This window comes from Erigeron canadensis, chromosome 4, assembly GCF_010389155.1.
Source record: "Erigeron canadensis isolate Cc75 chromosome 4, C_canadensis_v1, whole genome shotgun sequence".
Classification (NCBI taxonomy): Eukaryota; Viridiplantae; Streptophyta; class Magnoliopsida; order Asterales; family Asteraceae; genus Erigeron; species Erigeron canadensis.
In genome coordinates this window covers 41,985,207-41,997,509 of record NC_057764.1, presented here as the reverse complement: position 1 = coordinate 41,997,509, position 12,303 = coordinate 41,985,207, and the positions used below count along the sequence as shown (strand labels likewise).

Below are 12,303 nucleotides of genomic sequence, written 5' to 3'. Positions count from 1 at the left end.
AAAAGTTTTTAGCTAGATTGCATGTAGTTGTAGTAGACTATGTTTTGAATTTTTCCTTTCCACATAATTAACAAAGACTTATAGGTTATGAAAAGTTTTAATTGATCATGTGTTAGTAATAATATTATATTAAATAAGAAGAATTGTATCCAATGTATAATTACTTTAGGTCTATTTGATCAACTTAGTTAATGACTTTTAGGTCTTATGACGAGATTATACGTATCTTAAAAGATGAACAAGTTTGACACATTATCGATTAATGTTTTGTGCCTTCCATTTTGTTGAATTTTTACTTAAATTAAATTTATATGAATGTTTATTTTTAAAATATATAATTATTTACCTCAATTTCAACGACTGTCTTTACTATAGATATCTTATGACGAATCAATGAGAAATACAATATAAACGTGCAACGCACGGGACTAACCTAGTATAAATAATAAAACCTAAAATATCCTTAATAAATTTAAATTACAACATCTACCTATAAAAGTTAAAATAATTACACTACCTTTTTAACATTTGTAACATTATTCATGGCGCCGCCACCACCAATCGATGCCACCGTCACCATCGCACACCGCCATCACCACCGCCGCAACTACACCTCACTGGCATTGGATTAGTATAAAATTATTGATTCAAATAACGAAAAGATGATGGCAAGAATTTAGTTTTATTTCAAAGCATGGAAAAATCTTGAAGTAGTTGGTCGAGATAAACCCTGTTAATAAAATTTACGTTTATACAACATGTGTAAGAAAAATTCATTTATGCCACAAAAATATGCAAAAACGACTTGGTATATTAATTTTCTGCCATTGAGCGGGTTGCGAATGGGAATATTAATTTTGTATGCTCTGTTATGCGTATGCAACTGATAACTTTCTTGAATCTGCGTTAGCATTATCAAAGATGAACAATAACTTTTATTATTCTTGGGTGCCTGCAGGGGGCATAAGTACACATCTAACAGATATGGCTAAACATAACTGCCCATACTAAATAAACAATTTTTCTGGATACAAATTACTAGGTATGGTGAAGTTGAAGTTTGCACAAGAATTCCCCTTAAATAATAAGGACGAACTGAATCCTAAAGTCGAGTTGTGCACATCAAACACCAGAAAATTGTCCTCAAACTGAAAAGTTCCGAGTACGATTGGAGGTTCACTTGCTGCGCCACCGTCAATAAATGCCAGACACGCAACGTCACTTGTTACTTGCCTAATTGAATTAGCTGTGGATATAGTCCAGTTACTCCCTCCATGGAGAATGAGATGAATATCAGGAACTTTTAACCCGGGTTTGGTTTTATTTTTGGAAATGTTGTAGCAGAGGCCAAATGGGGCAACTGGCTTTGCAACAGGGATTCGTTTAGTAACCTTTAAAAACCTCCGAACCACACTAGTATAAATATCTGATCTAAGAGTGGTGTAAGGCTCAATCGTACTAAGCTTGGTAGTGCTCCTCCCAGATGAGATATTGATAGATCTTCCCTTAATAACAATTGCTTTGACATTGATAAAATAAGCAAAAGAACCAGGATGCTTTAGTAACGGAGTATAAGAGAGTAAACTTCTTATATCATCATTAGACTTTGGAATAAAGTAATACGGGCCATCCCCAAAGAACATAACCCCGGGAGAAGACAACGTGCTAGGCAAACATAGAGCTAATATATCTTTCCATTCTGGAATATAGAATACAGAAGCAGGTTTTGCATAAGGGGATCTGGAAAACGCCATTACGCCTCTCACATTTGCAGGAAAGGACTCGAAGGTACTTGATGGCGCACAACCTGCGTTACAATTAGTGTAATAGACAGATGTATATGGATTTCTGCCATCACTTCCGTTAAGTGAAAACTGGTCATAGTTTAGCAGGGCTTGACTACATGTCCCATCAACCGGGCTCACCACATTGACTGGGCAATTGCAATGCTGTGAACCAGGTGATTTGGAACCACCGTTTATTGGATGACATGAAGGACTTTGATAAAAGTATTTGGTTTGCACATTCGTGCATTGGTAGTTTTCACAAGGAACAGGACGATTCCCGATGCAGTCGCGCCATGGAAAAGGAGCCTCGATGTCTATAACAAACTTTTCTTTCATGAAATAATTGTCAACAAAATTAAAAGCTGTGATGAATTGAACACTGTAGAGTGGCTTGGCGGCATCTGTGTGTTTGTTCACTGGAGCAACTCTGTTGGGCCAAGGTTGTGCGATGGCTTTAGGCTCATTAAGGATGAAAGCTATAAGGAGAACAGATTGTAGAATAAGAAACATTTTCTGTTTGCTTTCTTCTTCTATGTTCCTAACTAGTATATATGAATATGAATTTATATGGTTTAGACCATGTGTTACATTGACATTTCCTTCATTTTTTAGGTTATAGAAACATTGATTGGAATAAACTCCAGATAAAAATAAGATGAAAGAAGTTTTTATTCTGAGATCAACAAGCCACATCCAACTTGACGTATACTTAAAGCTCTCTGTTGGGGTCTTGAATAGAGACCATATATATAGCTTTAATTTGTTGACTTGGTCAATTGTCATACCTGATGATGAGGGAGAATTTAACTCTAAGCAAAAGTCATTGACCGACACCCCCCACTACTGATCAGGAGGATCATGATGAATAGTGTAAGTTGTAGATTAAATCACACGTGCTTGAAGTTCAAGATTTAGTTTACTACTTTAGGTATGATTAAATGAAAGCTACACGTGGTCCCATGTACCGTCCTAGTACTCAATCAAAAGTTTAGGCGACATGGCTGAGATACCAGTTAGGTCAACTACTTAGAGATTTGTTTTGGTGGTTTTGAGTAGTCTATGCATTTGCACCGAGATTCAAATATTGATTTCCATATTTGATAGATTACAATCTCCTTATTTAATACTGGTTTGGTTATAGATTTATAGCCTTTACCCATTGTCATCCAAAATTAATCTCTTTATAATCTGTTTTACAAGCCTTTAAAAAAAAACAAAAACTGCTTTACAAAGAGAAGAACAGTAGTCAAATTAAGGTGAATGAATCCACATTAGCAAATGTTGAACAAGAACTTTCATTATTCTAGTTTGGGTGCCTGTAGCAGCCCATAAGTAAGTACATGATCAAAAACAGATATGGCTAAACACAACTGCGGTAATTAACAAACAATCACGGATACATATTACTAGGTGTGGTGAAGTTGAAGTTTGCGCAAGAAGTCCCCTTGTTTATTAAAGATGAACTGAACCCTAAAGTTGAATCGCCTTCATCAAACACTAGAAAATTATCCTCAAACTGAAAAGTGCCAAGTACGATTGGAGGTTCACTTGTTAGGCCACCATCGATAAATGCCAGACACGCAACGTGAGTTGTTACTTGCTTAACTGAATTAGCTGTGGATATGGTCCACTTACTCCCTCCTTGGAGAAGGAGATGAATATCAGGAACTTTTAACCCGGGTTTGGTTCTATTTTTGGAGATGTTGTAGCAGAGGCCGAATGGGGCAACTGGCTTTGCAGCAGGTATTCGTTTAGTAACCTTTAAAAATATCCGAACTATGCTACTATAAATATCTGATCTAAAAGTGGTGTAAGGCTCAGTTGTACTAAGCTTGGTAGTGCTGTTCCCAGCATATGAGACATTGATGGATCTTCCCTTAATAACAATTGCTTTGACATCGATAAAATAACCAAATGAATCAGGATGCTTCAGTAACGGAGTATAAGAGAGTAAACCTCTTATATCAACATTAGAGTTAGGAATAAAGTAATACGGGCTATCCCCAAAGAACATAACCCCGGGAGAAGACAACGTGCTAGGCAAACATATAGCTAGTATATCTTTCCATACCCGGACATCATACGGGTTATGCCCGACGACCATAACCCCAGTAGGTTTTGCATAAGGAGATCTGGAAAAAGCCATTACACCTCTAACATTTTCAGGGAAGGAATCGAAGACACTTGATGGAACACATCCTGCATTAGGACCAGAATTATAGGTACTTGGATATGGATTTCGGCCATCACTAGCGTTAAGTGAAAAAAGGTCATAGTTTAGCAGGGCTTGACTACATGTCCCGTCAACCGGGCTCACCACATTGACTGGGCAATTGCAATGTTGCGAACCAGGTGATTTGGAACCACTGTTAACCGAATGACATGAATGACTTCGATAAAAGTAAGTGGTTTGCAAATCCGTGCATTGGTACTCTTTACAAGAAACAGGATACCGGCAAGTGGGGCAATCGCCTTCATAATAGTTCCAATCCACCACACAGTCGCGCCATGGAAACGGAGCCTCGATGTCTATAACAAACTTTTCATTCAAGAAATGGTCGTCAACATAAGATGTCATGAATTGAACACTATAAAGAGGCTTAGCAGCATCAGTATGTTTGTTCACCGGAGCAACTCTGTTGCTCCAAGACGGCACATACTGTGCGATGGCTATAGGCTCCTTAAAGATGAAGGCTAAAATAAGAACAAATTGTAGAATAAGAAACATGTTTTTTGTTCTGTTATGTTGTCAACTATGAATATTAGAATATATATGTCTTGGTTACATCGAGATTTTGTCCAGTTTTTGGTTAAAAAAAACATTGATTGGAATTAACTATAGAATAGAATAAAATATAAAGAAAGAAGTTTGTTATTAAGAGACACATCCAACGTGGTTAATTAAAGCTCTGTTGGGGTTTGAGTCGATGATCAGCGTGACATTTTGTAATGCCACTAGGCCAAGTGCCCTGTAAAATTGACTTAATCTTACATTGATGAGGTGCGGAAGAAGCTCAGATCTGCAGGAAATTGATTTTTGAATGTTATCATCTTATTCTTATTTTAAGACTGGATATATCTTATTTAAATTCACGAATATAAAATTATTACTGTATAATTGTAATTATCATAGTGATGTGTATAAAATGAAAGTCATAAGTCATTGTGGGTAAAAAAAAGTAATTGGAGATGGTGGTGATTGGTGTAATGTAAAAACATACTTAGGTTTCTTGAATCCATATTAATAATTAGGTTTCTTGGGTGCCTGTAGCAGCCCATAAGTAAGTACATAATCAAAAACAGATATGGCTAAACATAGCTGCCGTAATTAACAAACAATCATGATGGATAATAATTACTAGGTGTGGTGAAGTTGAAGTTTGAACAAGAAGTCCCCTTGTTTAATAAGGACGAAGTGAACCCTAAAGTTGAGTTGTCCACATTAATCACAATAAAGTTATTCTCAAACTGAAAAGTTCCGAGTACGATTGGAGGTTCACTTGTTGTGCCACCATCAACAAATGCCAGACACGCAACATCACTTGTTACTTGCTTAATTGAATTTGTTGTGGAGATAGTCCACTTAACCCCTCCTCGGAGAATGAGATCAATATCAGGCACTTTTAACCCGGGTTTGGTTTTATTCTTGGAGATGTTGTAGCAGAAGCCAAATGGGGCAATTGGCTTTGCAGCAAGGATTCGTTTGGTGACCCTTGAAAATCTCCGAACAAAACTGTTATATATATCTGATCTGAGAGTGGTGTAAGGCTCAGTTGTACTAAGCTTGGTAGTGCTGTTCCCAGCATATGAGACATTGATGGATCTTCCCTTAATAACAATTGCTTTGACATCGATAAAATAACCAAATGAATCAGGATGCTTCAGTAACGGAGTATAAGAGAGTAAACTTTTTACATCAACAGAGAGTTGGGAAGAAGATAATATGGGCCATCACCAAAGAACATAACCCCGGTTGAAGACAAGTTGCTAGGCAAACATAGAGCTAATATATCATTCGGGGTCGAAAGATACCATTCCAAAGCAGGTTTTGCATAAGGAGATCTAGAAAACGCCATTACACCTCTAACATTTGCAGGGAAGGAGTTGAAGGTACTAGATGGAGCACATCCTGCGTTAGATCTGATGTTACTGGTACTTCGATATGGATTTCTGCCATCACTTGAGTTAAGTGAAAAAAGGTCATAGTTTAGCATGGCTTGACTACATGTCCCATCAACTGGGCTAACCACATTGACCGGGCAAGTGCATTGTTGCGAACCAGGTGATGTGGAACCACTGTTTACTACTGGATGACATGAAGGACGACTTTGATAAGCGTAAGTGGTTTGCACATCTGTGCATTGAGATGCTTTGCAAGAAACAGGATACCTGCAACTGTTGCAAGAGCCTTCATAATCATAATAGTTCCAATCCACGACACAGTCGAGCCATGGAATAGGAGCCTCTATGTCTATAACAAACTTTTCGAACCGGTAATCCTCTTGACCAGGGGATGTCATGAATCGAACACTATAGAGAGGCTTAACAACATCAGTATGTTTGTTCACCGGAGCAACTTGGTTGAACCAAACTTGTTTGTATGGTATATCTTGATCAGCAATGGCTTTAGGATCATTAAAGTAGATGAAGGCTAGAAGGAGAACAATATGCAGAATACGAAACATTTTTTGGTTGGTTTTTTCTTTGATTTTCTGAACTATACATGAATATGAATTTATATGTCTTCGACCATGTGTTACTTCGACATTTTCTCTAGTTGTTTGGTTATAAAAACATTGATTGGAATTAACTCCAGATTAAAAATAAAAATAAAAATGACAAGTTATATATTCTGATCAGAACAATTAACAAGCCACATCCAACTTGGTTGATTAAAATTCTAGTTATCTTAACTAATGAAGTATGTACTCAAAGCTCTGTTTGGGTAGACCATATATAGAGATTTGTTGACTTGGTCATACATTGATATAGGAGAATTTAACTCCAAGTAAAGGTCATTGACCGACCCGCCACACTACCCAGGAATCAGAATCATTAATAATGTAAGTTGTAAAGAACATCATGACCACGAGTTTCATAATTAGAATGTCACACGTGAAAAAGCTTCCATTGACCCATATATATGAAGCTTGAAGTTCAAGATTTAGTTACTGTTCAAGGATAAAGTTACCCTTGAATTAGTTAATCTCAGTTAGGTTAGATCTTGGGAAATGAGGGTACTTGTTGGCGATTCCCGGTTGGTATGAAGCAATGAATTCTTCACGCCACCAAGTGTATTATGAGGGTGTTTTGAGAGTAATTATTCCTGAGGGGTACCGAATTATTCTGAACATGAAGGGTAAAGCTCGCGGCTCTTTGGCTGATTCGGACGCTATCGTAGGTGTAAGCCCGGAGCATGTTCGTCTATTATCCAGGCCACCCACTCGATGCCGTACCCTTCCGAAGGCTATTCTGTATTTAGCTAAAATAAGTCCTTTGTGGGCGTTTCATCCGACCCAGCCTAGGATCGTGGGTCAAGATGGGAGGGGTACGACTTCTCCAGACCCTCTTTCTTGACTTGATATATATTTTCTGTTTATCTTTCTTGTGCTATTAAGAGTTTTTCCTTCTTTTCATGGGTTTTCCTTAATATATGTTTGTATTTGTTTTGGTTTTAGTTATGAGCTTCTTTCAGTACATGGAAGCAGATGACACGGAAGAAAAATCTTTTGAGATTCAGGATGACATTCCGGAGGGACAAACTATTGAGGAAGTTGCCCGTGTTAATTTGGATCCGGAGGTCACCGTTATACCTGACAATCCTGAAGCCGCTGCTCTTAAGTCAAAAGTGTTGTCCACTCACAAAGAGAGTTTAAAGAGAAAGAATAAGAAGAATGACGAGGAAGTCGGTGAAGAGGTTGAGGAAGTTTCCCCTGTGAAGAAGAAAAAGGTTCCGAAAAGGAAAAAAACAGTTGTGGAAGATTCTGATGTTCAGCCAGTCAAAAAGTCTAAGAAAACCAGAGGTCTAAAAATTCAAGAGCCTGCCGGAGGTACATATAGGGTTCCCGATGATAATTTTCAGGATGCGGCCCCTATCCATGGTGCCGGAAAAGGTTTAATGGCTCGCCGGAAGATTGGGATCCCTGATAGAGAGCATGAGTCTTCCGAGTCTGATGGTCAAAGTAAAACTGATTCTCATCATGCTACTTCATCCCGCAGTGGAGGTCCACCCGATTCTCACATTCCCATGGTTCCGGACAGTGACGAGCCTTTTTCTGTTGTGTTTCCGGGCATTCCTTTTAATAGTTCTTTGGAGTTGGAGGAAGAAAGGGCTGAGTACATCGAACACGCAATGATCCCTGCTCGTCTTCGGGCCACAGCTTTGATGAACAATCAGCAATTCCACGATGCCTTGGCTCGCCATGCTATTGATTCCCTTTCTCTTGCGGTTAGTTACTTTGTGTTGTTGAAAACTCTCTCTCTTTTTCTTTTTTTTTTCTTTTTTTTTAGTATTGTTATTATTCACATACATATATATATATATATATATATTTTATATGTGTAGCGTGATGTCCGGAGGAGAGTTGAGGTTCTTGACGCAGAGAAAGGTCGATATCATCGTCAAAATGTGATGCTCCATCGGAAGATAATGGGATTGGAGAATGCCAAAAATCCGCAGGTTGTGAATGCCAAAGTACAAAGGTTAGAATTTGAGTTGGCTGCGGAAAAACAATGAAAAGAGGCTGCGGAGAAGGAGTTGGTTGATCTTCAGGAAAAATTCAAAAATTTGGAATTGGAAAAATCAAGTTTGGAAACTCAGTTTAGTGTGGATTTGTCGAAGGAGAAGGAAAAAGTGGGGGTTTTGGAACAAGAGGTTGCGGCCGCCAAAGAAGAAAAGAAAGAGTTAATTGGTGCTTTTCCGGAGGTTGTTCGCAAGCTCCACCATTCTTCTGAGTACAATCAACAGATGGGTAAAGTGTAGGGTTTGTCCGTTGCCTACGGGAGCCATAAGGTGTTGGAGAAGTTGAAAAATAAGAGCTTAGGTTTTGATGTGACAAAGGTCCCTGGTTACAATCCGCAGGCTTATGGCAAGCTAAGAGGGGCAGGTGAAATATTTCAAAACAAGCGATGGTCCTATCTTTCCAAGCTTTCTACCAGTGTCGACCTTTCGCCTTCTGAATTACTTGCGGTGGATCCGGAGGCATGCCTGGAGAAGGCTACGGCCTCTAGCAATCCTTCAAACACAGTTGCTTGAATTATTACATCATTTGTGAACTTTATTTGGACAATGTTTCAATGACTCTTTTATTTATATGTCTGTAACGTCCTTGTAGGCCAAACAATATTTTCTTTTGCATGCTTTATCAATGTTTATTCTTACGTGATCTTGTTTGTGTTTACCTCATATTGAACATGATACCGTAGCCTTTTGTGTCATGGTTGCGGATACAAGGATTAAGTGATTATTTATACTTCATTTTGTTATAACTTTAGGTTGGTTTGGAAGGCACCAACGGCTTACCTTGGATTATTATTTTATGAGAATTTCGTAGCCGGAACGTTTTTTAAACATGACCTTGGAATGTGTTTTCCTGTCTTTCTAGAAGATGCCAAGGGTTTCCTTGGGCTTTTTATAAAAGTTTTTATGGCCGGAACGTTTTTTAAACGTGACCTTGGAATGTGTTTTCCCATCTATCTTTCTAGAAGGTGCCAAGGGTTTCCTTGGGCTTTTTATAAAGATTTTTATGGCCGGAACGTTTTTTAAACGTGGCCTTGGAATACTTTTTAGGAGGTTTGACTCCTGCTCGTGTTCTTCAGGATTATTGGGATCCTGAGACGCAAGGTTGCGAGCCTGTACATTTTGCTTACGGTGAGGAGTGTCAGCCGTAGCATTTTTAGAATCGTCATACTTGGCCAAATTCATCTTTCAATGCTTTCATTAATCATGCCTTGTTACATGTTTTCGACATGTTGCTTGTCAATTTGGCAAATGATTCCATATGCCTTACAAAAATGTCATTGTTAATTTATCAAATGTAACACTTTTTGAGTTGAGAACCATTCCAGGTCCTTGGAAGATCTTCTCCTTGTAGAGTGGCTAACTTGTAGGACCCGTTGCCGCAGGCTTCTGTGACTGCGTAGGGTCCCTCCCACTGGGGTCCCAGCTTCCCTTGTTTTTCTGCGTTGCTAGCGTCATTGTTTCTGAAGACGTAATCCCCAGGGAGGAAAGTTTCTTTCTTCACTCTCTTGTCATAGTACCTTTTGATCATTCCCTTGTATGTTGCTTCTTTGATTGATGCGATCTCTCTTATTTCTTCCAACAAATCGAGGTTTTCTCGGAGTTGTCTTTCATTTTCTTCCTCTGTATTATACCTTCGGGCCGTAGGCACACTCACTTCCTGTGGGATCATAGCCTCTGATCCGTAGACTAAACTGAAAGGTGTAACTCCGTTACTGGTTTTAGGTGTTGTTCTGTTGGCCCATAAAACTTGATGAAGCTCTTCCACCCAGCCACTTTGGCTCCTTCCCAGCCTTGTTTTTATCCCATGTACAATTTGTTTGTTTGTCACCTCTACCTGTCCGTTGGCCTGTGGATGAGCCACGGATGTAAAGCATTGTTGTATTTCTAAATTCCTGCAAAAAGTTGGGAAAACACCTTGGCAAAATTGTTTGCCGTTATCACTGACTATCGTCTTAGGAATCCCAAACCTTGTCACGATTTGTTCCCATACGAATCTCTCCATGTGTTTTCCAGAGATGGTGGCTAAGGGTTTTGCTTCCACCCATTTTGTAAAGTAATCAATTGCCACTACTAAAAACTTAACTTTTCCTGGTGCTGGTGGGAAAGGTCCTACGATATCGATTCCCCATTTTGAGAACGGCCATGCCGATGTCACTGGAATAAGTTCACTCTTGGGTGCTTTTGGGGCTGCGGCATGTATTTGACACGAATCACATTTTTGAATTTCTGCTACTGTGTCTCTATGCATGGAGGGCCAATAGTAACCCATTGTGATTATCTTTGCAACCACCATCCTGGCTCCGGAATGTAAGCCGCAGGCTCCTAGATGAATTTCCCCGATTACTTCTATAGCTTGCCTTGGGCCTATGCATCTCAACAAGGGACCCATGTATGATTTTCGGTATAAACCTTATTCTCTAAGTACATATTGAGGTGCTTTAACTCTTATCTTTCTGGCTTGGTCTTTATCTTCCGGAAGTATTCCGCTTGTTAAGTATTCTACTATGGGGTTCATCCAAGTGTCCCCTTCTTCTTCGATGGCTGCGATGAGCACTTCTGCTTCAATTGAGCTTTTCGCTAATATTTCCACCAAGACTTCTTTTGTGAGATGCGCAAAAGAAGTCGAAGCCAACTTACTTAATGCATCGGCGATCTTATTATGGTTTCGGCTTATGTTTTGAATCCGGAAGCTTTTGAAGCTTTGTATCAGCTGTTGGGATTTTGCCAGGTATTTCTTCATAATTGGTTCTTTGGCTTCGTATGTCCCATCAACTTGGAAAGCGACGATTTGGGAGTCGACACAAGCATGTAAGTGCTCGACCTGTGAACATTTCTTTGGCAATTCTAAGACCGGCCAACAATGTCTCATATTCCGCCACATTATTCAAAGCTTTGAATTCGAAACGTAAAGCGTACGTGAACTTTTGCCCATCGGGATTGGTTAGAATCAAACCGGCTCCGGAGCCATCGGCACTTGAAGCTCCGTCTGTGAACAATTTCCAAGTTTCTTGATGTTGTTCTTCCCTTCCGACTTCTTCTTTTTTTGGCTGCGGTATTGGTTTGCGTTTCCCTCCGCACTTTTGATGTGGGGTTTCTGCTAAGAAATCTGCCAGGATTTGACCTTTCACCGAATTTCTTGGTCTGAACTCTACTTCGTGTTCTCCCAACTCTATTGCCCATTTTGCCAGCCTTCCTAAGACTTCTGGCTTTGTCAAGACTTGTTTTATCGGTTTGTCAGTGAGTACCTCTATTGGATGTGCTTGGAAGTAGCGTCGTAGCCTTCTGGCTGCGTGGATGAGCGCTAGTGCTAATTTTTCAATTTCTGGGTACCTTACCTCCGGCCCCTGCAGTACCCTGCTGACATAGTATATTGGTTGCTGCCCTTCTTTTCTGTTAGCCATTAGCACCGCACTTATTGTTTCTTCGGAGGCTGCTAGATACACCTACAATGTTTCCCCAGCTTTTGGTGCCGTAACCATTGGGAGTTGACACAAGTGTTCTTTCAACTCATCAAATGCTTTTTGTGCCTCCTCTGACCATCTGAAATGTTGTTTTTCCAAGCATCCTTTAAGAGTTTTGAAAAAGGGCAACGACTTGTCCGCAGACCTAGATAGGAAACGGTGCAGTGCCGCGAGCTTCCCATTGAGGCTTTGCACGTCTTTCATTGTTTTTGGGGGTTGCATTCTTTGGATATCCTTGATTTTCTCTGGGTCTACTCCGAAGCCTTTTTTGGTTATGACATGACCTAAGAACTGGCCTTCTTCTACCCCAAAC

At 39.5% G+C, this 12,303-nt stretch overlaps 2 protein-coding genes and 1 pseudogene across 2 annotated transcripts; all 3 read right to left on the bottom strand.

Annotated features, from left to right (window-relative positions):
* Window positions 1-922: 922 nt before the first annotated feature.
* LOC122598648 (chitinase CLP-like) lies at window positions 923-2,297 on the bottom strand. The gene has a single exon (XM_043771235.1). It carries the CDS (start codon window positions 2,295-2,297, stop codon window positions 1,008-1,010), a length of 1,290 nt encoding a protein of 429 aa, XP_043627170.1. The 3' UTR covers window positions 923-1,007.
* Window positions 2,298-3,177: 880 nt separating this feature from the next.
* Window positions 3,178-4,515, bottom strand: LOC122597652 (gamma conglutin 1-like). Its single transcript, XM_043770224.1, has one exon. It carries the CDS (start codon window positions 4,513-4,515, stop codon window positions 3,178-3,180), a length of 1,338 nt encoding a protein of 445 aa, XP_043626159.1.
* A 611-nt stretch (window positions 4,516-5,126) lies between these two features.
* LOC122597651 lies at window positions 5,127-6,472 on the bottom strand (annotated as a pseudogene).
* Window positions 6,473-12,303: the final 5,831 nt, after the last annotated feature.

Coding starts and splice junctions, on each gene's coding strand:
- LOC122598648 (XM_043771235.1), bottom strand. CDS start 2,297: ATGTTTCTTATTCTACAATCTGTTCTCCTTATAGCTTTCATCCTTAAT.
- LOC122597652 (XM_043770224.1), bottom strand. CDS start 4,515: ATGTTTCTTATTCTACAATTTGTTCTTATTTTAGCCTTCATCTTTAAG.